General features: G+C 40.1%; 1 protein-coding gene across 6 annotated transcripts in view; it reads left to right on the top strand.

Annotated features, from left to right (window-relative positions):
- Positions 1-27495, top strand: part of LOC126212953 (zinc finger protein 708-like) — a 109742-nt gene that overhangs the window by 31177 nt on the left and 51070 nt on the right. For 5 of the 6 annotated variants that reach the window (XM_049940475.1, XM_049940473.1, XM_049940474.1 and 2 more), the window contains 2 exons: positions 14680-14772; positions 15804-15896. In XM_049940475.1, coding sequence (XP_049796432.1) covers positions 14680-14772; positions 15804-15896 — 186 coding nt within the window. The remainder of the gene's footprint in view (positions 1-14679; positions 14773-15803; positions 15897-27495) is intronic. The other variant, XM_049940477.1, reaches the window with a different exon arrangement.

The following is a 27495-nucleotide window of genomic DNA, read 5'->3' as shown; positions in this document are numbered from 1 at the left end:
GGCAGGTGTAGAAATATTCAAGTGAATGCCGATGAGTAGTAAAACAGTCCCATAATGTTAGAATACAACGTTGGTACTTTACAGATTAACACAGTCTGGTCAATAAAATGTCTAGGCATAACAGTGGAAACTGATATGAAATGGAACAAGCACATAAGGATGGTGGTAGGATGGAGAATGATAAATTTTTTTGTATTGGGAAACCTGTGGTTCATCTTTAATGGACATTACTTTTACAACACCTTAGAAACATGTAGCAGCAGCAGTAGCAGTAGCAGCAGCTAATCAAGTTGCAGGTTCCATGAGGAATGCATTCTTGTGCTGTTTAAGTTTGAAAAGACCCTTTGTAAGACTAATAAGTTGTTAACTGGAGTATGTGACAGAGCCAAGGATCGGTCATCTCCTTTTGTCATGAGAAGAATACATGACAGAAAAGTAAACATAAAATTAAACAGCTGTCATCAGTCTGGATGTTTTTAACACTGCAGTTCTCTACTACACACAGTCCTACTGACTACCATATGCTGTTGCCCTCTTTCCAACTCTGAACTGATTTACCCAACTACACTCATGCTCATAAATTAAGGATAATCGCAGAATGTGGTGCCACACAACATGGCACTACACAAAACTGGCACAGATGGCCTAGGAACATAGATAACACACATGACACATATCTGTAAGTCCACGGTATGGGTGATAAGTTGAGAAAACCATCCCGAAACACGTGTGCTACAAAACGCCACTGTTTCGTGTGCATGTACCCTGACATCCATTGGGATATGATCACCATGCACATGTACACATGCCGCACGACATGTTGGCATACTCTGGATCAGGTGGTCGAGCAGCTGCTTGGGTATAGCTTCCCATTCTTGCACCAGTGCCTGTCGGAGCTCCTGAATTGGCCTAGGGGTTTTAAGATGTGCAGCGATATGTTGACCGAGAGCATCCCAGACGTGGTCGATGGGGTTTAGGTCTGGAGAACAGGCAGGCCACTCCATTCACCTGATATCTTTTATTTCAAGGTACTCTTCCACTATGGCAGTTCAATGGGGCCATGTGGTACCATCCATCAGGAGGAAGGTGGGACCCACTGCACCCATGGAAAGGTGAACATACTGGTGCAAAATGACGTCCCAATACACCTGACCTGTTACAGTTCCTCTGTCAAAGACATGCAGGGGTGTAGGTGCACCAATCATAATCCCACCCCACACCATCAAACCACGACCTCCAACAGGTCCCTTTCAAGGACATTAAGGGGTTGGTATCTGGTTCCTGGTTCATGCCAGATGAAAACCCGGTGAGAATCTCTGTGGCGCACAGAGGGCTTGTGCTACGACCTATGTTTGACCAGCCTCCGGTCGCCCTAGTATTCTACCCCTCATAACGTTATCAACATGTGTTATTTGAGCCATTTTAAACACACAGTCACTGTTAGCACGTCTGAAAACATCTGCACACTTACTCGCTGCACCGTACTCTGACATGCACCAATACACCTCTGCATATGTGGACTGCTGCCAGCACCACCGTGCAACGACTGCAGGTCAAAAGCACTGCATGGTCATATCCCGAGGTGATTTAAACCAGCAAACCGCCCACCAGAGTGTTGTCACCATGTAGCAGCATTATCCTTAATTTATGAGCATGAGTGTAGTTACAAAGTACCTGCAGCTCAATGAACCATGACCTTTGAATCTGTAGTGTCACAATTACCCATTGAGCCACCTAATACTAGAAAAGGGCAGAAGCATTTAGCAATTAAGCCCAGAGTTATTCATGTTCGGTAATAATAGCATTAGGGACATAATACGAAAAAAGAAACAAGAATAAATAGCTACATAATCTTAGATTTCATATGGAATGCAAACCGAAAGATGATACTGAACTGTGGGGAGGCCACACTACCATAAAGTGTAGTTACCAAATTGTTACACAAAAAATGGTGCTGAACTGACCCCTCTCTTCCATCGGAAATGTTAATTTATGGAACAGTGGTTTGTCACATTTATAGAAAAAGGCAAAGGCTATTCCAATTTCTAAGAAAAGTCACAGGAAATATGTGCCAAACTACAGACATATCTAGATGGTGTAAAAATCTTGTTAATTGATCTTGTAATTCTGTATGATGGCTCTTGAAAAAAATCAGTTCATCTGCAAGAACGGAAATGAATCCCATAATTACTGGTCATGTGAAACTGTTTAGTCTGCTTATTCACAGTGTGGCCACAATGTAGTCAGCATGTAAAATGAGGCCATAGTTCTGAAGTAGTATTTGTGGGAAAGCTAGCTAAGTTGATGGGCCTTTCAATGGCTCAGCACTTCTGCTGTGTAGTTAGTCGTTATCTTATGCCTTAAATTACATGCAAGCACTAAGATACATTAGAACTGAATGGTACAAATGCACAGGTGCGAAGTACTTGCCATTACCGCATGTAAACTATACAAATAACTTCTCTTGTGATGAAGTGTCCAACAGTCGTAGCTAATACACAAAACATATGGCATGAAAATGAATGTTTCCACAACTGCCTAGTTACTTGTGGCAACAAGTATTGTAAGTATAGTTATATGTTGGCATTATAAAAATTTTATTGAGTCTGAGAATCCTACTTCCACTAGCATTTGAGGGGTTACCACCAATAGCATATGCTTTCATTTATTGCACAAATTTTATACATATTCATTCTTTTCCTTCCTCTCCCCTCTACTCTTCTGACACTCCCATCCCAGTGGTGTGTCATCTGTTTCTTCAGTGTACATTCCATGCCTTGCTAAATAGTTCGAGGGTTTCTACTTCAGGTTTCAGCCAGTTTTCGGTTCCAAGAGTATTTTGAACATGACAACTTTCCTGGAGGGCATTAAATTCAGGAACTACAGATATGTCAAGAATTTACTGTTAAAATTTTGATGGTAGTACGGTCTCTACTTCGTATGTGGTCTGATTTCTGTATATCTGCACTGACTAGTGTGCAATTATCAAAGGACCTCAAACTACTGCCTAGCCTGAAAACAGTTTGCTTTGTGTAGTGCACCCCTGACCCATCAAGTATTCCTAAAATTCTCCACCTCATAACACATTTCCAGTAGTCTATAGTTCGTACAGTCAAAGAATCTATGAAGCCTTTTGTTGAGACCCTCCACTCACTCCAAACCAAAGGACTCGAATCAGTTCTGGGAATGCTGATACAAACTGTGTGTGCTGCATGCACTCCATGTGTGGGTCAAGGGCTCTTCGCCATTTGTGCTATCTGTCCGTATAAACTGAGGATGGCCTCAGAACCCAAACAATGGGCATCGTTGGTGCCAACATCAGCCAAAACTTGCAGACAGCTGCACTGTGCATGTTTGATAGCCACAGGCAGGACATTTTCCACATCTCGGATGAGGATCTCCGGCAGACATATTCACTACAAATTGGATTCATTTCCAGTCCTGGATTCAAATTCCCTAAGGAGCTCCATAATGCATTTAACATTGGAGCTCCTGATTAACTATCAAACCACTCTCTATTTGCGGCTGTTTCGACCCTAATGAATGAACACCTGTCACTCAACTCACTGGGTCAATGGGTGAGACCAGCCTCCGTATTCACTCTGCTTGAAACAGCGCTAACAGTTACCACTAATCCCTCACCATTTGGTGAGGACAGCCCAGCCACATTGGGTACACAACAATGTGTCTTGACAGCAGAACCAATGGGCAAAACAGATGGCACCCTAGGCATCCCCATGTGATGAGCCAGGTTCTCTGCCACCGCTACGACAATTGGCAGCTGCGTGGACATTGCTGAACATGGCAAACAGCATCTTCAGCTGTTTGTGAACTGAGTCCAGCTCCTCCATCTGCACACAGTGTGCACACATTATATCCGAGTACTACTATTCAAGATTTAACTAGAAAACACACAGAGAAAGCAACATATCTAACTTGCTATTGTTCTGATGTTTCGCCAGTGGAGGCTAATGCGTTACTGCACTGTGTAGCTGTTCGTTCAAAAGAATTGAGATCTGTGCAACAGACCATGAATACACTTTAAAGTTATTAAAATATGGGATTGTACCTCTTGTCTACAAAAACATGATCAAATATGTTTGTGTTGTCTATTGTTATGGACATGTCGAAGGGCACAGACAGTATTTTGATCCTGCAGCCACAATGACTAAGGGCACAAAGGAAGTAGAGACATTAGTTGCCTGTGGGCATTAATTTACATTAATGGGGAGGGTTGAAAATTTGTGCTGGACCAGGATTTGAATCAGAGTTCGATGCAGACGACTATGCCATCTGGTCGCAGTGGTCATCACATATGCATGGACTACTCTAGCATGCTTCCTGTCAGACCCAAATTCTCAACTTATTCACACACTACTGATGCAGTGCTCATGCTCATGATCCTCATTACACATGGTGTCTCACTGGTTCCTGTAAGAGTTCGAGCATAGTGTGCATCTACACTGAAACGATCATTGTCTGACATCACCTTAATTATATATGTGGTGTCCTTTCTTTTGGACTTGTCTATGAATCATCACATCCTGTTCAAACAATCTGAACATGTTTTCCTTACTGCAATCCTTTGGCCAGTGTTGTGGAAATGAATGTGTAATAATGGCATTCGATGTTTATGATCATTTCTTGGTAAAAACATTTGTCAGAATATGGTATCATTTTGCTTGCTGGTGAAACCCACAATAATGGGGACAAACATTCAGTCAGTGCAATATTCCTATCACTGTGCCATTACAGTCAGCACTCGCTCATTGTGCAACAGCATCACTGCAGCTGAACACAGCTTCAACACATACTGGGAGCATTAAGTGATTGACTACCAATACTTGGTATCTTCTACTGGTGTGAATAAAATTTTCTTATTTCAGTAGGTAATTGTGCATCCCTTACAGTGCCCTGCTGGTGTTTCACATACTGCAGTTTGAACCTCTGAGACAAGCAGTTGCTGGCCCTTCAAAACAAACAAAAGATGATGTGCAGTAGACTGCACGAATCTACACAAGTTTTGTAAACATGAGATTACATTTCCAAAACACACTCATCACCACTACATAGGAACCCTACCATTTTCCACAGAATACGTAGTGGAGATCACAAAACTAATAGAAGGTCTGATCTGAATCTTAAACTCTGCTCCAAATTAAGTGTTAGTAGTTCATCCACAGCTTGACTGTAGAAATTAAAAGATGTTCTTTTGTCTCATTAACAGATGTTCATTGACACTTCAGCCAACAGCCAAAATTGAGCCTAGGATGCCCTCTGAGCCCAACTAACAACTTTTGTTAATGCATACGAGCCACAGTACGGAGCTGGCCAATAGAACTTACACCAGATTTCATATGTGACGGAGGCAGATACACGAAAACCTAATAGTTCACAAGTAATGCTACGCTCTTCATCTTAACTCTCTAGAGGTTCATTGTCAATGTTTCCACTACAATCATTATCTTTATTGATGTCAATGAAACCCAAAAATCTTTCCTGTAATTTGCTATCATGATCAACATACCTTGCAGCTAAACTCAGTTGGATAATGTGCGCTGTGTCTGTAGTCTCATCGAAGATTATGCTGAAATAACAAGAATCTTTGGTTTCCTCCAGTAGTCTCGATAATATCACTTTTTCACAGCATGAAATAAGTCTGTTTCCCATTGTTTTGCATATTTAAGTGGCATTCGCTTTAGTGGTCTCAAGGTCATGTTTTAGTTGCAAGTATCCATCGTCAATTCTAAATCTTAGAAGAGCTCTTAAGTTTCCCGTGTTACTCACTATACTTTCACAATCATTATCGTTTTCTGATAGACTCCCATCATCTCTATCCCCCACAGGGGAGTACTTTGCTTTCCATGAAATATGATTGTTTTTGTTATAGGTACAAGATGGTCTCTGTTTTCCATAATGCTTTCCATTCTCTGTCTTGACAATTTATTTATGACATCAAGTTTGCATTCCTCATGTTGCCAAAAATAATTTTGCATCTGTTGACGCTTCAACATGGTACTAGAGCTGAGAGTGAGCCTCAAGATTACTGTCTATACCAGTAAGATTGGCAAACTTTGTTAGTGGTTCAGTCACAAGTGTCTTGGCGATAATAGATTTCTTTCCTCCAACCATTTTATTATTCACAAAAATTGAACAGTTAATGCAAAGAAGTCCTATTTAACTTGTGAGAACACCAGCTGTGGATACTGTTCAAAATGATGATAGTGCTTTGTCTATGTTCCACCCACCCTCTATTGTTGTGCTCAGAAGTAGGAACAACATAACCTTTTCCATTTTTCCTTGGAGCTGTGAGAAGCTTGTGTTTTATATCATCACTAATATTTCCTGATGCTAATACACAACTGGCCATTAAAATTGCTACACCAAGAAGAAATACAGATGATAAACAGGTATTCATTGGACAAATATATTATACTAGAACTGACATGTGGTTACATTTTCACGCAGTTTGGGTGCATAGATCCTGAGAAATCAGTACCCAAAACAACCACCTGTGGCCGTAATAACCACCTTGATATGCCTAGGCATTGAGTCAAACTGACATTGGGTGGCATGTTCAGGCACAGCTGCCCCTGCAGCTTCAACACGATACCGCAGTTCATCAAGAGTAGTGACTGGCGTATTGTGACGAGCCAGTTGCTCGGCAACCATTGACCAGACATTTTCAATTGGTGAGAGATCTGGAGAATGTGCTGGCCAGGGCAGCAGTCGAACATTTTCTGTATCCAGAAAGGCCCAAACAGGACCTACGACACACGGTCGTGCATTATCCTGCCAAAATGTAGGGTTTCGCAGGGATCGAATGAAGGGTAGAGGTGTGGGTCGTAACACATCTGAAATGCAACATCCCTGTTCAAAGAGCCGTCAATGCGAACAAGAGGTGACAGACGTGTAACCAGTGGCACCCCATACCATCACACCAGGTGATACACCAGTATGGTGATGACGGATACATGCTTCCAATGTGCGTTCACTGCGATGTCGCCAAACACAGATGCGACCATCATGATGCTGTAAACAGAACGTGGGTTCATCTGAAAAAAATTGTTTTGCCATTCGTGCACCCAGGTTCGTCATTGAGTACACCATCGCAGGCACTCCTGTTTGTGATGCAGGGTAACTGCAGCCATGGTATCAGAGCTGACAGTCCATGCTGCTGCAAACGTCGTTGAACTGTTCGTGCAGATGGTTGTTGTCTTGCAAACGTCCCGATCTGTTGACTCAGGGATCGAAACGTGGCTGCACGATCTGTTACAGCCATGCAGATAAGATGTCTGTCATCTCGACTGCTAGTGATACAAGGCCATTAGGATCTAGCACGGTATTCCGTATTACCCTCCTGAACCCACTGATTCCATATTCTGCTAAGTCATTGGATCTTGACCAATGCGAGCAGCAATGTCGCGATACGATAAACCGCAATCACGATAGGCTACAATTCGACCTGTGTCAAAGTCAGAAACGTGATGGTACGCATTTCTTCTCTGTACAGGAGGCATCACAACAACGTTTCACCAGGTAACGCTGGTCAACTGCTGTTTGTGTATGAGAAATCGGTTGGAAACTTTCCTCATGTCAGCACATTGTAAGTGTCGCCACTGGCACCAATCTTGTGTGAATGCTCTGAAAAACTAATCATTTGCATATGACAGCATCTTCTTCCTGTCGGTTAAATTTCACATCTGTAGCAAGTCATCTTTGTGGTGTAGCAATTTTAATGGCCAGTATTGTATATCCAAATAATTGCCAATATCCTTGGGATTAAACGAATCTGTTGATGAACTTTGTTGTGGAAGTTTCGACAAAGTGTTGGGCTCTGCCTTTACATCTGGTGGCATTCTTGCAGCTGAATGGTGACTGGAGTTGTCAGATGTTTCTACTTTTTCCTTATTACATAACGCTTCATTTTATTATATTGTTACGATGTAGGCAAATCAGATGCCAATTATTCTTGAATAAATACTTTATTCACACTGAAAAATACAACACTGGTACACTTAGCAGTAAAACACACTGAGCCATCCTCCCCATGTTTCTAATATCTCTAAGCACAATACTGACTAAAGTCTGTGGTAATATCCGATAATGCAGTTGTTCACTTATTATCACTTCCAAGTTATCGCGGAGATTGTAGCATTCGAACTGATCACCTGTCAGCGACTCTGCTTCCCTTATGTTTGTGGCTCCGTTGTCGTCAGAACATTCACTCCAGAATATCAAATGCACTCTGCCATTTGTAAGTCACACAGGTGATGTTTCCCCTCGAGGTAGGTTTTCAACAGATGATGGCAGTGGCAGCTACAGCAGGGTTAAGATGAACGACAAAATTAGTAAATTGAGGGCAAGGCTCTCGCACTCCCACAAAAAAGCAAAAGCTAAATAGAGATGGAGAAAAGCTTACAATATTGGTTTCCACACAGAAAGATACAGTGAAAGAAAATTATTAACCGAAATATATTTATGCACCTGCTAATACTGCTACCGCAGAAGTGCTGTATTTGTTTCACACACATTGTACCACTCAATTAGCTTTTTACAGCAAATGCCATGAGAATCTTTGAGTTCAGTTGCCCAAAAAATAAATTTGTTATGCCACTGCTTTTGTAGGGATAAACTTGTGATACTGGATGTGGTGGATGCAGGTAGGAGATTTCAGAAAAATCATGAAAGAATAAATGTGGATGTAACAAGACGGAAATGGCTGTAAAATTAACTTTGGTGGCGTGTATAGATGTTCTGTGACAACTGTAATTGTGCCAAGAGTTTGACTGCATCATTACACCATTTGACTAGGGAAAGTGGTGGAGTGTAAACCAGCTGTGAATTTGTAGTCCAGTGCAGATAAACAAGTAGTCATACCTTTTTACATTAAAAAAGTTATTCCTGTTCATTATAGTGAAAAATTTGTTTTTAGTTTTGTGTTACTAGGACAACAACCATGGGTGTCCAGATGGCATATACACTCCTGGAAATTGAAATAAGAACACCGTGAATTCATTGTCCCAGGAAGGGGAAACTTTATTGACACATTCCTGGGGTCAGATACATCACATTATCACACTGACAGAACCACAGGCACATAGACACAGGCAACAGAGCATGCACAATGTCGGCACTAGTACAGTGTATATCCACCTTTCGCAGCAATGCAGGCTGCTATTCTCCCATGGAGACGATCGTAGGATGCTGGATGTAGTCCTGTGGAACGGCTTGCCATGCCATTTCCACCTGGCGCCTCAGTTGGACCAGCGTTCGTGCTGGCCGTGCAGACCGCGTGAGACGACGCTTCATCCAGTCCCAAACATGCTCAATGGGGGACAGATCCGGAGATCTTGCTGGCCAGGGTAGTTGACTTACACCTTCTAGAGCACTTTGGGTGGCACGGGATACATGCGGACGTGCATTGTCCTGTTGGAACAGCAAGTTCCCTTGCCGGTCTAGGAATGGTAGAACGATGGGTTCGATGACGGTTTGGATGTACCGTGCACTATTCAGTGTCCCCTCGACGATCACCAGTGGTGTACGGCCAGTGTAGGAGATCGCTCCCCACACCATGATGCCGGGTGTTGGCCCTGTGTGCCTCGGTCGTATGCAGTCCTGATTGTGGCACTCACCTGCACGGCGCCAAACACGCATACGACCATCATTGGCACCAAGGCAGAAGCGACTCTCATCGCTGAAGACGACACGTCTCCATTCGTCCCTCCCTTCACGCCTGTCGCGACACCACTGGAGGCGGGCTGCACGATGTTGGGGCGTGAGCGGAAGACGGCCTAATGGTGTGCGGGGCCGTAGCCCAGCTTCATGGAGACGGTTGCGAATGGTCCTCGCCGATACCCCAGGAGCAACAGTGTCCCTAATTTGCTGGGAAGTGGCGGTGCGGTCCCCTACGGCACTGCGTAGGATCCTACGGTCTTGGCGTGCATCCATGCGTCGCTGCGGTCCGGTCCCAGGTCGACGGGCACGTGCACCTTCCGCCGACCACTGGTGACAACATCGATGTACTGTGGAGACCTCACGCCCCACATGTTGAGCAATTCGGCGGTACGTCCACCCGGCCTCCCGCATGCCCACTATACGCCCTCGCTCAAAGTCCGTCAACTGCACATACGGTTCACGTCCACGCTGTCGCGGCATGCTACCAGTGTTAAAGGCTGCGATGGAGCTCCGTATGCCACGGCAAACTGGCTGACACTGACGGTGGCGGTGCACAAATGCTGCGCAGCTAGCGCCATTCGACGGCCAACACCGCGGTTCCTGGTGTGTCCGCTGTGCCGTGCGTGTGATCATTGCTTGTACAGCCCTCTCGCAGTGTCCGGAGCAAGTATGGTGGGTCTGACACACCGGTGTCAATGTGTTCTTTTTTCCATTTCCAGGAGTGTACATGAGTTTTTTTGTGACTTCTGAAGGATTGCTAAGGGTGCAAGCAAAAAGATTATATTTGTTTTTATTTGTGTAGATGTAGGACAAATTCACAATTACATTCAAATGTAAAATAATTAAATTTGTAATTTACATAGCATCCATAATTCATTACATACTGCCTGTGACAGTGACACTGGAGAGAAGCAGAAAGCCCTCATGATATCTACATGTTTTATATTTGGTACAATAATGATAGGGCATTGGTTTTCAGAATGAAGGAACTTTTATTTAAGGAAAACAAGTGGACTTCTTGGCTTCACCTGGGTATGCATTTACTCCAGTTCTGACCACCTCGACCTCCATTATATTTCACTCCATTCTCTGTACATGTCCCTCTCCTCTCCCCAGGGGTCTTTTAGAGTGATTCGTTAGCTGAGAAGGTCAATGTGATGGTATACCGACGCCATGTGAAATTGTAGGTCCCCCTGGTGCTTAAAGTGTCTGGAATTTGGGCACGTATTTGCATTGCAGCACTAACCCTATCTCTAGAGATTGTGGATGAGTATCGCTTGCAAATGCCCTGTTTGCATCTCTCCCCTTCTTTGTCCACTGAGGAAAACACCACACTCCTTACCCAACAGATTACACTGTTTTCTAGAGAGTGAAGAAGATACAAGAATACAGGACTCAGGACAAACCTACTGGCAAAGAGGTCAAACAGAACTGCAAGCCCTGTTCGTCCCTCATCATCACTACCCTGGATGTGTGCCCAGATCGGCTGACATCATTGCTGACTGTAGTGCTTTTGCCTTTCATGTCGGCCCTGACACCCCGCCACATGGAGGCATCAACAAGGCAGTCCAGAATATAATTACAGCCATTCATTTGGCAGCTGATTTAGCAATCCTGTTTCTTGGACCTGCTCTGACAGAAGAGAGTACATTGGTGGTCATCAGAAATTGTAGAGGCCATTAGTGATAATAGGTGGGCTCTCCAGCACTATAAGTGGCACAATCAATGGAGCATGTTATTTACTTCAAGTGTCTTCATGCCTGGGTCTGCCACCTGATGAAGTGATGTAAACAAGAATGCTGTGAGCAGCCTGTTTCAACCATAAGACCATAAACCTCTCCTTTGCATGTTTGACCTAAGATGAGACATTTCTATATATACCAGACACTAGTAGGTGTATCTGCTATTGCCTTGAAATTCCACTGTCTTCACTGACCCAGACACCATTGCCAACATTTTTCTCTGCATATGCTAGAGTCTCAGCATCTGAGATTTATCAACATGTTTTTCATGTTCTTAAGCAATGGGTGGAGTAAAAGGAATTACCTTTTACTATGTGCCACCTGGAGCTGTATAAAGCTCAGTTCATTGAGTGGGAATTCATCAGTGTCCTTGCCCTCTACCCTGGTACAGCCCCAGGGCCCGGTCACATCGACAACCAAATGATCAAGCACCTATCAGTGGATTGTCAGCATCATACCCTTTCCATCTGTAACTGCATCTGGACCAAGGGCTAGTTCCAATCACAACAATTAGAAAGCATCATTGTCACAGTGCTGAAACTGGATAAGCACCTTTAGAGATGAGCAGTTATCGCCCATTAAGTTCCACCAATGTTCTCTGTATATTGCTTGAATGCACAGTGAGCTGACAGCTGTGTGGCTCCTTCAGTCTCGTGGTCTTCTGGCTGCATCACAGTGTGGTTTTTGGCAAAGCTGTTTCACTAATAATAATGTGGTTTGCCTACAGTCTGCCAGCCAGTCAGCTTTTGCCCAGTGTCAATGCATTGTAGCAGTCTTCAACGACCTGCAAAAGCTGTATGACACCAGCAGGTGACACCATATCCTTGATACCTCACGCGAATAGGGTCTCTGGGATTCACTCCCAGTTTTTATATAGAATATCGTGTCACAGTGTATATTCTAGGTTCTTGTTGGTGCTTCCATAACACTCCACATATCCAAGAGAATGGAGTCCTGCAGGGCTCTGTACTGCATGTCCTTGTGCTTCTACAAGCCATCAATAGCCATCTCCAGCTGTGAGGTCATCAGTATCACCCTCCCTGTATGCTGACTACTTCTGCCTCTTACTATTGCTCCTCTAGTGTGGGTGTCACTGACTGTAGACTACAAGGCACCATTCAAAAGAAACGATCATGGGCACTCATCCATGGCTTTTGGTTTTCAGCTGCCAAAACTCATGTCATAGTTTTCTGTCAACATCGTATGGTTCATCTACAACCAGAACTTTATCTTGATTACAAACTACTCAGTGTGGCAGGAACTTACTGTTTTAGGACTGGTCTTTGTTTCTTAGTTGACATGAATTTGCAGTCTTTTGCAGTGTAAGTGAAAGTGCTTGATGCACCTCAGTACACTTGGTCGCCTGAGTAACACCAACAGGGGTGCAGAGTGCACTACCCTTCTGCAGCTTTACAAAGCCATGATCAAACTGTGTCTTGGTTATGGGAGTCTGGCATATGGTTCGGCATCGCCATCAGCATTGCGGATACTGGATCAGATACACCACTGTGGGATTTGATTTGCAACAGGAGCCTTTTGAGCTAGTCCTATGGACAGATTACTCATGGAGGCTGGGGTCCAGTCATTGTGTACCAGATGCCAACAACTGCTTCTCAGTTGAGCTACCTATGTTTGCAACTGTCCTAAGCATCCAAACTATTGTCCCCTCTTTCCAAACATGGAAACCTATCTCCCACAATGGTGGCCCAGATCAGGGATTATGATTGCAGTCCACACCCTGTCCCTCCCCACTGAATTCCAGTTATTTCTTCCTCCGTCTCTCCTCTGGGCCCACTCATGTACACCTCTGTGAGGAACCCCTTGGTCACAGCTTTGTCTTGACTCATCATGAGGTCCGAAAGACACGGTCCCTCCTGAGGCCCTCTGCCACCAATTTTTCTCCATTTATGGTACATACCGGGCTTCAGTAGTAGTCTATACAGATTGCTTGATGGTTGCTGATCACATGGGCTTTGCTTACACTGTCATGGATCATACTGAACTGCCTTCCTTGCCAGAAGCTGTAGTGTTGTTAGCCATCTCTCATGCTCTTGAGCGTATCCTTCCCTCCAGTGGTGGGTCCTTCATCTGCCGCAACCTCTTGACCACTTTAGAAGCTCTTACCCAGTATTACCCTCAGCATTCCATGGTTATTGCTAATCAGTATTCCCAATATGCTCTTCAGGAAGGTGGATGCTCAGTGACGATTGTTGGGATCCCTGGGAATGAACATTGCTGGTAGCTAGGCCAAACTGGCTACCAGTAAACCAGCTCTGGTGATCAGTATTCTGGAAACAGACCTCTGATTGGTATTACACCATCAAGTTTTAGGAACCTGAAATATGGAATGGATCACTCTAACTTCAAACTACCAGTGATAAGGAAGACTACGAATCCTTGTAGGTCCTTTCATGCAGGCCTCTCTGAAGTATTCTACTGTCCTTGGCCAGCTCCACATCAGCCATACCTGACTGACTTGTGGTCATCTCTTCCAGTGGAAGGACACACCCCACTGTCGTCATTCCCATTCAACAGTAGTCTACATTTTGCTGTACTCTCCATCCTTGCTATTGAGACCCATCGACAGGTTGGCAGAACACTGTTGCCTCCTCTGCACAGACCAGGCTGTGGCTGTCAGGGCTTGGTGGTCCAGCCCAGTTCTCACCCTACATGCTCTTTTACACTTCTTCCCTCCTGTCACATAGTGTTAGACAAATTAATCTTTCGTCTCTGTACTTCTCTTGCCCTGTCTGTATTGCTAGTCTTTCGTAGGCAGTTCATGAGTAAAGTACCTCTGGTAAGTGGCAGGGACTGGGGGATGTATGTCCTCTCATTGCATTCTGCTGCTTCTGGCTGCTCCCTAAATGGGGCACCTTGCCTGTCTTCCATCCTCTGTGTTCATTTTTTCCTTTTGTCCCTTATATCGGTTTCACTGACCTCTCATAGACATTGGGGTTTTCTTCCTCTGAATTGTGTGTGGTAGGGTCTCTCTTACCTACAGTTGTGTAGATCCACCTGCCTGTTTGAGGAAGGACAGATGACCTAGTGGTTTGGTGTCTTTAATCATTCAATCAGCCAACCACCTCTGTCCATCTGCTACCCCTCTCTGTCCATCTGTTTCTGCCACCTCTCTCTCTCTCTCTCTCTCTCTCTCTCTCTCTCTCTCTCTCTCTCCTGTTTTCCCGCTCCTCTAAGAGAGAGCCATTTGGAACAAGACACAGAAGCCTTGATCACTTAACTTTTTTGCTTTTTTTTTCAGTTTCTTGAAGACACATTAGAGACTGAAGGACCTAGTGTTTCGGTAAAGCAAGATCCCGAACTGAAACAACATGCTGATGGATCAGAGCATAATGTAAGTTTTCACACAAGCACATTATTGTGTAGGAAGTGTAGTAAGAATGTCATGACACAAATATGGGGCATTCAAGCTAAATTATCATGGATGGTATGCAATTGTAACCTATGATACCAGCTATTTTCAAGAATTTTTGTGGTCTTCCAGTTGACTCTAGTTAGATGTGTTATTTCGTGTTTATCACCAATAGTATTTTAACAGAACTTGTAACAAGCATATTTTTATGAACCATTACCCTTGTATTAATTTTTTATTATGATTGTATGCAATGAATGCATTAAGTACATGTTTGGTATCAACAGAGCAAGGAAAACTTCCTCTTGGAAGAAACTTAATCTCGTTATATGTCTCTGTGTCACAGTGCTGTAACAGAAGATCTGGAACTATATTTGTTGGGGTATAGTTTAGAGTTCCCAGTCACTATTTACTGTAATATTTACATCATTACTGAAATCCTGCAGTGGCTGTGTGTAATTCCTTCTGATTTCCCTCCAGTACACATGACATAAATGTGCATGGTTTCCCAAAGAGTAGGCACTGAAAATATATGGTGAAGAGCAAGAAACTGTGTAAATACCATTAAATTTTGTTAATTTTGATGATGATGTAGAGAATGCCATAATCATTTGATTAAAGACTGAAAAGCCCTCTTATTTATTGGTTTACAGCTGGAAGATTATTGGGGTTTCTCTATTATCTGAGTTTAATTTTGAAATGTTGCCACACACCCATATATCAAGTTTCCATATGGGAGTATGACCACCCGATAGAGCAGGCCATAGTGCCACTGAAATCAGAACGGATTATGTGATAGGAATAGAAAGTGAAAGTATGCCAAATAAATACTACACCATGTATGATAGCAAAATCAGAGACATCAGAACTGATTTGGATGAATTGTGACACTCACTCTTTCCAGTTGATTAGAATCTCTGCAGAGTTGGATGATATTCATAAGAAAGTAATATTGAGAACTGTGTCAGAAGTTAGCAAGCAGTTATAATTCAGCATTTTTTTTTTTCATGCAGTCTGTTAAAGATCCATTTGGAATATCTTGGTCCACTGATTTTATCAAGGAGGATCCTGAATTGAATTTGGAAATTAATGTCACTGAGGATATTGTAAGTATTCACATCTCTAATGTATTGCATGTAGTCAAGTAATGAGTCTTTTGTTAATTGTGTAGAGTAAAGGATGTATTACAGTGGAATTAGCACAGATTGTCAGTTTTCTGGAACTTTTTGCTGTTCGTAATTGTAGAATATTTTTTTACTCCTAAACTTGACTTTCATATCATCTGTTATGTGCTGACTGTTGTAAACAGAAGTGGAAGGGACTGGTAGCTGGTATAATCCTGTTTTCTGTAGCCCTTGTTGATATCAACTATATTGTATAATGGCTGTGTGTGATGGATAAACCTAATTCACATTTATATTAAGTGTAAGTTCTAATAGTGTAGGTCATTTTGCTGTTCTTATCTTCTGTGTGAATAATAGTTATTCTTGATTTTGTCGTAAAAAATTTTTTTGGTTTTGAAAAAAGAGATAAAATTTGTATGTTGTAGATCAGCCCTGATACTTAGGCCACAACCTGAACATATTGTGGCAGCTTCTGTGGTGCCTGTTGTATTAGTTACAAATTTTTCAGTTATAGAAAAACCCTGTGTATGGCTTCGCAGGGGAAGCCAACCTCAACATTTGAGTCCTGGCAGATCTAAAGAAGAAAGATTATTTGTTTAAGTATGCTTTATGACCTTGCTAAGGGAAAGAGATGCTCACTTTGATAAACATGTCACAGAAATAAAATTAGAGAAAGACTATACAAGCTTACAGGTCAAGGAACCAAACTATCATGCTAGTGACAGCTCACAGTATGTAAAGGAGTGTAGCTGATTCACAGCTAACAGACCAAGACTTCAGGTCACAGAGACTCCTATTATGCCATTTTGAACAAATTAAAGGGATGCATTGGCATCAAAAGTAGACAGGACAGTAAGTGGAACACCAGTAGTGTTGTTCCACAAGAAGGGTTTTACAGAAATAACACCATGCATAGTAGTCATGGATGTGCAAATAAGAAGATTGGCCAAAACAATGAACTGTAGGGTGTCCTAAGGCATAGCTGTAGTTGTCAAAGTGGCTGGCTTGTAGTTGGTGACCAGTTACCATGAAAATGCAAAAGGCAGTACTGGCCTTCATATGCAACCCAAGAGATCACAGGTCGTACAGGATGCCTCCATAGCAACTGGGCCAGAGGTGCAGAGATAGTGCCCACTGCATGGAGTGCTGCTGTCAATGCAAGTGTGGAGAATAGTGTGTTGCTGGTTGTGTGGCCTGGAAAACCATGTCATGTGGTTGGCACTGAAATCACTGATGTGTACCCCCCCCCCCCCTTGTTACTTTGAAATTACGTATGAAATAGTGGTAGTCACCTGAGCAAATCATACATACAAACTAATCTATTAGTAATTCCCATAATTAGCAGTGTTAGATTAGCATTAGTTACACTTCAGAGGTAAATTCCTGTGGGAGAAGGCTATATCAGATTCGGTGGGTAGCCACTTAGGTGTCAATGAGTTGGAGCATTGGCAATCACCCATTCTTATGCCAGTTCATAAGAACAGGATCAAAGATCAGATCAGTGACATTGCAACTCATAATATTAATTCTCTACTTAAAATAGGAAAACTAAAGATTTGATGGATGACTTAGAGAAGCAGAAAATTTTAGAAACAGGACTCCAGGAAATAAGAATTACTACAGAAGAACCATTCAAATCACAAGGCTACTGAATTTACAATGGTAAACCTGGAATAAGGGTTTTGACAGAATGTCCCCAATTTGGAACTGGGTTTATAGTCAATGTGAAAATAATAGATTTGATTATTGATTTTCAAGCCACCTCCCCTAGAATTGCAACTTTGAGTTTAAAAATATGTGACAACATTTATATCATCATTAATGCCCATACCCCTACTAATTAAAAGAATTTTCTAACAGACCAGGAACAAAGTGGAAAAGTTTTGGGATCTGCTTGACCAAGCAATAAACCATGTAAATATTAACATTGTTAAGATCCTGTTAGGGAACTTCAATACTAAACTCAGAAGAGAAAAGAAATACTGGGATATTATTGGGAAATAGGCTCCACATAAACAAATTAGAATGGTCAAAGACTTCCTGAAATCTGTAGGGAACACAAACTGATCTCAAAGTACACATACTTCAAAAGGAGGCCAAACAAATGTAAAACTTGGAAACATACTGATTGGAGGAAAGGAGAATGGCAGCTGGATCATGTATTTATGGATAAATTCTTCCACAGAAAAATCTACAATGTCAAAATGCTCAGGCAACAAGCAGAAAATTTAGCCCCATTGAACCGACCTAATAGACATGTCTGGTGGAACTCAGAATATGACAAAATTCATAATGGAAGACATTGTGCATGGTTAAAATTTCAAACACACAAAACAGAAGAAGACGCAACCAACCTCAAAAATATCAAGCAAAAGTTCACACAAATTATCAGGCAAACCAAGAGACAATCACAGAAAGATCTAATTGACTCAATAGAAAAAATTACCATAAAACCAATTTCAGAGACTTTTACAAAATGTTTGGAAGACAATTACGAAAATTTGCCCCTGCCACATTAATGCTGAAAAGGGAAGATGGAAAAAAGCCACATAATGACAAGGTAAATGCTGAAATCATGGCAAAAGCATTTAGTAAATTTTTAAATTGTGAAGAACCCCAGGAACTTGTAGCAATCAATACACACACACACACACACACACACACCCATCAAGACTCCACCTGATCTCATGAATCCTCCAACAACTCAAGAGGTGGAAACAGCACTCAGAGATGAAAACTTATAAGGCGTGCAGAGAAGACCATGTTTTTTGCAGATATGTGGACATACGCCAGTGATATAATTCAAACATCCTTACACATCGCCCTAACAAAAATCTGGATAACAGAAAAGTTTCCCAAACATTGGACCACAGTCATAATCTACCCATTCCACAAAAAAGGAGATAAAAGCAACCCAGGTAATTACAGAGGTATCTCTCTTAGACTGCACATAGATTTTCTCCACAGTCCTATACAAGAGGATCAAACAGCAAATAGAGGAAGAATTAGGTGAATACCAAGGAGGCTTCAGACATTGGAGAAGCTGTGCAGAACAGATCATCACTTTAAAATTAGCCATATAATATTACAAGAAACAAAATGAACCTCTTGTAATAACCTCCATGGACTTTAAAAAAGCACATGACTGTTTCCATAGATCTTCAATGTTAAAAATCTTAAGAAATTTTGGGCTCCATACAAAATTAATCAAATTGATGGAACTCACCTTAACCAACACTGTTTGATGTGTCAAGTTCATGGAGGAACTCTCTGAGCCATTCATTATAAAAGCAGGTTTAAGACAAGGAGATTGTTTGGCACTCTCACTGTTGAACTGTGCTTTAGAATACAAAATCATGAAATGGTGCAACACTAACCCAAAGAACATCCAAATTGGAAGATCCAAAAACAACATAACCATAAATTGTCTAGGATTTGCTGATGACCTAGCTCTCTTGTCCAACAGTATTCAGGAAACCAAACAAGAAATTCTCACTACAGGAAATAGCACAGAAAATTGGTCTTGAAATATCCTTTGAAAATCCAGTCATGTTAACTGACCCTACACTCATAAACAAAATTGGTGTAGGAAACCAAGAAATCAAAATTGTAGATAAATTTGAATTACTGGGAGAAATCACAACACATGAACTCAATGAAAAGCCAACATGGCATAACAGAATAAACAAATTGACTACAACGCAATATATCACCAAGAACACCGACAACAAAAACATCCTGTCAATAGCAACAAAATTAAAGCACTACAAAGCAGCCACTCAACCTGAAATAACATACACAAGTGAAACCATCTTCAAAACAACTAACATGCAGAAATAGACAAAATACTCAAAATAGGGAGAAGGATCATCAGAACGTGCATCAACAACTCATACCAGAAAGATAGACACTGGAGAGTAGCTACAAATGAAACAGTCTACAAGGAAATAGAACTGGTAATGAGTACAATCGGGAAGAAAGAATTTCATTTTTTGGACATGTAATAAGAACACCAGAGAACAGGATCACCAGGAGGCCAATAGAAAAATTGTGGAATAGTAAGTGCAACATTAAGTGGATTACAGAAATCAAGGAAGATATGGATGAGCTACAGATAACATTTCAAGACCTAAGAAACAAAACTGACAATCTGGAAACTCACAGACAAACAAACCAGACTGCAAATGAGAATCAACAGACAGACAATAGGAAGAGTGATTCCTGATGAAGACAGAAGAATGAGACTTGAGAGAATGAACAAGTACTGGGCTGACAGGATACTGAAAAATTCTTTGTAGAAAGTTGGCGAGAGTGGTCCAATGGAGGCCATAAAATGGAAATAATAATTTATTATTATTTCTTTCCTTTCTCATACATTATGTCTGGTTAAAAATGGAAAGTGACGTGGACCTTGATCAAGCGTGACTTCCTTTTAACTGTATGGTATATGTTACATTGCATTTAGGAACTTTTGGGTAATTATTATTATTATTATTATTATTATTATTATTATTATTATTGAAACTCATCAAGACAAATTAAGGTTATCATAACTTACTGAAAGAGATTCTATCTGTATAAGCAATTCCTCAGGGTGTTTAAAATCATCAGATTTCACAAGGCTATAACTTTGTCATAAGTAAAGGTACAGAATTGGGGTCAGTTTTGTACTTCTATAGATACCTGAGAAGCCTTTATTTACAAAGAAACAAAGATTTTTCCCATTGTGAACAATTTATATGCGTGCACATACAACATCAAGGTGCTTTTCACAGCTGTCTTTAGGATCAGTTTCGTCATTTATTGATCACAAATATCAAAACTCTTTTGAACACATTTAAGCATCCAGGCGATAGACTTCATCCATGCATTTGTAATCATGTCAGTTTAGGAAACTTACTGCTGTTGCCATGTAGCATCATAGTTCAAAGTTGTTGGAAGAGGATGCACATAGGTGGAGCCTTTCACAAACACCCACCAATAAAAAAGATACCATACTGAGAAGCGAAGCAAATTTCAAGGTCAGATCTGCAGCCCCTTATAGTTGATCAATCCCTTGGGCACCTTCTTGTTAAGAAGTGCTCCTTCGTGAAGGTATGCAATGGTACACCACCCATATGAAAAATTATGTTTTTGATCATTTTTTCATCTCTTCTGTGTTTGGCCCTTTTGTGTGTTCCCTAATATTTTCCACTCCCATCGGTTTGTTACAGAATTCCCTAATTTTCAGAGTCAGTTCAGTGTTAATATCACTAAACTGTTAATCGCATTACATATGTTTAATAATAAATCATGATTACTACCAACAAACTTCCTGTCCTATAGTGCATACAGCACATTACCCTTATTATTGTTACAGCTACCAGTTAGTCTTATCCCTCGAGGATTCATTTTGTACATTTTAAAGCAATCAGAAATGACTTGCTGCTGGAAGAAGTAGACAGTTGGTCATACACTAAGTGAAACACACTGCATAAAATTCCTTTGTGTCTGCTTGAATTTCAAATTGAAGTGGGGTCAACAAATCAGTAAACTTGTCAAATAGTGTTCTGTAGTGATAGGTAGGTGCAAGATTCCCTAGGTCAATGAAGAGGTTTGGGCAAGGTGTTCACATCACATTCCTACTACATGGTTGTATAGGATAAATCGTAGTGCCCTATAAGATTATCCTATAGGATAGGACTGAGTGAAAGCATGCTAGAAAGCATTCCTGCAAGTTGACACTCAGGAGGAACACTTATAATTGCAAGGCAGAGAGATATGAGCTTTTTGTTTAACTTGTTCTCATGCTGGTGCCTCCTTAATTTATTATCAATCCGAATACTTAAGAACTTCACTCATGGATTTTCATCCAGTGTGTCATTGATATGTCCTTCTATCTATAAGTCATTTGGATTTGTTTGGAATTGCATGATGTTTGTTTTTGTAAGTATAAAGGTTGAATATTTGTTGTGTTGCCTGTAAACCAGTCACAAGCATGTTCTATTATTCTCCTGGCTGTTTCTACTATGAATGTTTTGTTTTTTGTTGCTAAGCTAAGATTTAGTTCTTGTAAGTGTAATTCTTTTAAACCTAGTTTCCTCGAGTAAAGGGAGATTAAGTTTGTAATGTGATGCCAGTAAGTTTTCTCCACTTCTACTGCATATTTCAGTCATGCTGTAAAGTCAGCACAATATTTTACTAATTACATGGTTATGACCTTTACAAGAAGAGTTCTTGCTTCTGTGATTGATTTGACCATTCATCTGATGAAATTGATGGCTGGTCAAGTATACACTTCCTGACTGAGTGCCATGGATCTAATTTCAATTGTCACTTTTTCTCCCCAATGTTTTCAGCTACTGTTAAGAAATTGTCTTCATGGCATGTTCACTGTTGGTCTTGGAGTTTATATATTGTCATTTGCAGATACTGAGTGGAACTATAGTCTTTAGAAAGTGGAGTGCCAAGTTGAGAAATAGGAGCACTGTTGACATACTCATCTGCTTGGGTTCTATAGAGGGGTAACAGCAGTGGAGGCAGCCAGAAACATTTGTGCCCTGTTTGTGTTTAATGCCATTGGACAGAGCTTTGCAAGAAAATGTTTTTTTTATTCTAATGAGACTTGTTTTGCTATTAGTGACTTACATTTGGGATTTGATTAAGATCATTTAAATGCATTAATTCACAGTGATCCATGTCATTGTACTTGAGAACAGGCAAATTCGATGAACTTTGATCATTTCATGAACTTCTGACATTTGCCTGCGATGGGGAAGACTCAAAAATAGGGTGTATAGGTACCACATGCATTACACCAAAATCACAAAAATCGATGTCCATCTGTGCTTGATTGTCATCAGTTGGCTTGTGAACAACACTAACCATTCCTGCCCTGTATCATTATGCTGATCAGAAATGGTGGCTTTGTGCTAAAATAAGGAAAAAAAGAGAATGGTTGAGCCCAAACAAAACAGCAGCAAAAAGCATCCATGAAAGATAATGTTGTTCATCCAGAGTGATTTACCGTGAATTGCTTCCTCAAGGAGGTGTAACCACTGATTACTGCTGAAATTTGTCAACAACTGAGATGTGTTGCAGATCCAGTACATGAAAGACGACTAGGAAGACACTACTCCAGGATAAAGCCCGCCCGCAATATGCTACCCTGACAAAAAACAGTACACATGAGTTGGATTTTAAAATCATTTCACACCCACCTTATTCACCTGATCTAGCATTCGCAGATTTTCTCCTTTTCTGCTCTCTATTGAACAACCTTCAAGAAACTTCCTTTCCAGATGAAAATTCACACTGAACCTAGCTCAACGAGTTCTTCGCTTTAAAAACCATGTGACTTCCACAGTTACAGATACAAAGTCGCCCCAGCATTGGGAGACTGCTGTAAATAGTGAAGGAGAACATTTCATTGATTATTAAGGTCTCTCTTATTTGTATCTGTAGTGTCTATTAACTATTAAACTTACTGAAAAATATTATGAACCATACAACAATCAAAGACTTGCTGCAAATGGATGCATATGCACAACTTTTTTTTTTTTCATTTTACTGGTAAACTGTTTCCTTTCATCTGTGTCTAACCAGTATGTATATTGTTCAAAATAATACTTGGTCTGTTGAGCCCAGTGTCTGGGTACAGATATTGCAAACACAGTTAGGTATTGTACATACCTTTCCGAATGCAGTTAACTCAGTGCATGTGTGCTAAGTGTTCGATGATGAATATTATTGTCTTGAGTTGCCAAGTTTATAAAGGATTTAATACTTTCTCAAAATAATTCTGATCCCCAAGTGATGTTGTGGCTGAGTAAATATCAGAAAATTGTTAATCTCTTGTCATAAAAGGATGTGGCTCTGTTGGGAGATGACTGTAATCTGTGCACCATTGATTCTTAGAACATTTTGAGTAGTAGTGTGTGGGTCAGCTCTGTTGTGACAGAAAGCTAATTATTCTTGTTTTGACGTATTGGTGTGGACAATTTTAATGAACAACACAGATAGTACATTGATGTATTTTGTAGGTTATCAAAATGAGCATGCTTCTAAAAGTAATTTTGTATGAAGAAAATACAATGAAGAATTGACAGAACCTGTAAAGTAGTTGATAAATTTTACATCATTGTAAAAATGACTGAACTACTAAATATCCACCAATTGATGTTGGAAATAATTTGAATTTTTTGTATGATCAGTAGGCCTGTTAGTTGCAGCGGATAGAGATACAATTATTTCTTAATGGAAAACAACCGTATACTTACTCATTAAAGGTCAGTTGAATCAAACGTACAATTCAGCTGAGGATAGAGTGATTCCAAGTTTCCTCTTGGGCAATCACACATATGCAAAGTGAGTTTCATAAATTGTTACACTAACATTTCCTTTTGTAAATGATTGACAATGTGTTTACACAATTGGCTGTGTGGAATTAAAGATAGCTCCTGAAAGACTTTTTTGGAATTATATTTAAATCAGAAATTGTTTGAATTGCACCCTTCTTTTAAAATACAAATACATACGGAATGGGTTAAATTAGGCCTGCAATAAGTGTACATAAAACTTGAAATCTGAAAGATAAAAGTAAAAAACTAATTGCATTTTGGACACAATAGATTCTGTACATGACTCATGCAAATAGCATCATTCTCAATGCAATTTTTTATACTCTAAAAAACTAAAACTATACATAAATTGTACAATTTTAAAACATGAGTTTTTCAATTTTTCATTATACTTCATTTTCTTAATGTTCAAATTTTTTCAGTTCTAACAAACAGTGCTGTCACTTTGTACTTTGTGAATAAATTGTAGGCTTTGCAATGGGTTTGAAAAACATTACCATAGCTTCTGCATTTTCAGAGATGCCATAGAAATTGTTTTATACCTTTCTCATTTAAAATTTCTACAGTGACAAACAATCCAGGATTTATCAGATTAACATGCACATCCTTGCCAGCATCTGTTGCAATTGTGTCTTCAATTGCTGCATTTGATTCCCTGAAAGAATGATTTTATTCTTCTGAATACCCAGAACATCTTTGATAGGTTGCATCCGGAATTATGAGAAGTTGTTTGATTTTTTTCAAACTTAAAGCTTGTTTTGACAAGAATATTATGATACCTTAAGTTAGAAAATAATAATAGTTTTGAAAATGAGCAAAAGGTTTGACCTGAATGTAAGTTATGCTCACTCAGTTGTCCAGAAACCATCTTTCAGTACCATAAAACATGGTTTTTGCTTGAATCTGAGTTTGTGCACATTTATAAAAATCTGTAGCTCAGTCAGCATACCATTTTCTGTGTTTCATCTGGTTTCACACTCCTCTCCTCATTGCACCACCAATAGCATCCATCACAAGTTCACCATGACATGCAGCAAAGAATAACAGTCCATTTCCGCTTTAAATACTTCCGAACACAAAGTGGATAATGTGTACTTGTTTTCCAATAGGGAAGTACAGCCATCTCAACAGATAGTCAACTTTTTCGAGACATGAGATGGTTTTCTTTACATCAGCTCTGATTTGTATGAGCACACAGCAACATGTGTTAGATCTCATTAGTGATGATGGCGTGATGAAATGTTTCCGCAGCATCCAGGCAAAACCTATGAAGCCTGAACCTGTTCATGTGATGAATGAGCAGTTTAACTTGTCTTCATTAATCAGAGAAACATTATCTACAAAGCCTGTCTGTAGATCTCCAGATTTGAGAGATCCATTTTGCACATGTCTCCAGTTCAGCAGATTGTGAATTTTTAATGAAGGAGTGAAATATAACATTTGCTTATCAATTTCTGACACTGCATCACCAGTGGTACCATTACCTTCTGTATATTTTTGTTGCCTGTCAACATCAGTCCATTTTTTCCATTTTATTTTTTTGTCAGTCAACTTCATTATTTAATTTGGAGTGAAATTTAGTAGTTACAGTTTTTATGCTTTATACATGAATTCACAGTACACATGAATTGACAGTAGTCTACATGTTCCAGTAACTCCTTACCTCATGATAAAATGCTCTTTTCTGTGTCATTTTTCAGTGCATTCACCAGATAATCAGAGGTGTATTCAAAACCAACAAAATGTGTAATGCATGAAAGTATTTGTTATTTGTATCATTTGAATGTCTGCCTAAAATTGTTTATAAGCTCCCTGAGCTGAAAATACTATTTAGTGTTTTTGCAAAACTCTCTGCATCTTACTCTCAGGATCTTTAAATAATTTAGTATCCCATCTGTCAGGTGCTTGACCGATTGTCGTCTCCGCCGTAAAAAAAAAAAAAAAAAAAACTCAACTGTTTGCTCTCTTCTTCTGAAACTGTGTTATTCAATTTGTGTTGTTAATGTTTGGTTACTAGTTATGGAAGTTATTGCACTGGTACAATTAATTTGTTTGTTACTGCATATTTCCATGTTGGGCTGTCTGGGTGTAGCTATCTTTTCCTGCTTTTCTTAAAGTTTTAGGGGGATTAGTATTAACCTAAACAGGGTTCTGATGATGACACTCCAGTGACATGAGTTGTTTTGCATTTACTTTCTTTGTACAAACTCTTCACAACTCTTTCTTCCTCTTCCTTTATTTTAAATTGAGACATTTGCTAAGTTGCTGTCTTTCCTTTCTTCTGAAATCTTGTGATATTTTCTTGTCTTTTTCTCTACATTGAACCAATTGTAATTGATTTGCTTAGTTTTGGAATAATATATATATCTCCAATTTACTATCCATTATATTTATCAGAAAGCTAGTATTAATAATAATGTGTAACAATGCACCAGCCTTCATATACAGATGTATTACTATGTAAAGTATTCAGCAAATGAAACTTTCATTGTTTCATCCACAAAATAATTCCCCCATAAAATCTTTGCTTTACAGCACCATTTTTTAAAAAAATTGTTTAGGTTAAAGTTAACTAACAAAAAATGTAAACTTTGTTCCTGACCTACCTTCTCTGTAGTAAGAATACTTGATGTTAAATTCTTCTGTGGATTTCACAACTTAATCAGCTTTTTTAGTTCCATATCTGGCATCAAACATGATGAATTTAAATTCCTTTAACACTGTAACAAAACAAAATGTATTTTGTAACATAATCAATGTAGTTCAAGTCGGTACACAGGAAGTGTCATACTGATCAGTACATTAGGTATGTACTTCCTATCATTGTAACTCTACTTCTAGCTTTCAAAAAATAGATTTGGGAAATTATTTGCCTTTTTCCTCCTCAGACAGGAAAATAGATATCACAGATGAAGCCTGAGGCAAAAACAAAGATAAAGCTTAGAAAATTATATTTTACTCTCGAGCTTACATTCTGGAATGGCTCAAAACTACAAATTTGTCAGACAAAATGGCTGGCCTTCACTTAACTTCAAGAGTTAGTAATAGATACAGGAAGGTTAGGAAAGAAGGGCAGGTCACAGAGACCCAAAGAGTGTCACTCACAAGGAAACATCAGTTTGCTCTTATATGTTAGAGACAACAAAAGCATACCATATTTTATGGAGTAAGACTTTTTTTACTTCGAAAAATTGCCTAAAAATTTCTGGTGTATGTTATACTCAAAACTAATATAAAAATAG

This window comes from Schistocerca nitens, chromosome 11 (assembly GCF_023898315.1).
Source record: "Schistocerca nitens isolate TAMUIC-IGC-003100 chromosome 11, iqSchNite1.1, whole genome shotgun sequence".
NCBI lineage: Eukaryota > Metazoa > Arthropoda > Insecta > Orthoptera > Acrididae > Schistocerca > Schistocerca nitens.
This window is presented reverse-complemented; position numbering and strand designations above follow the sequence as displayed.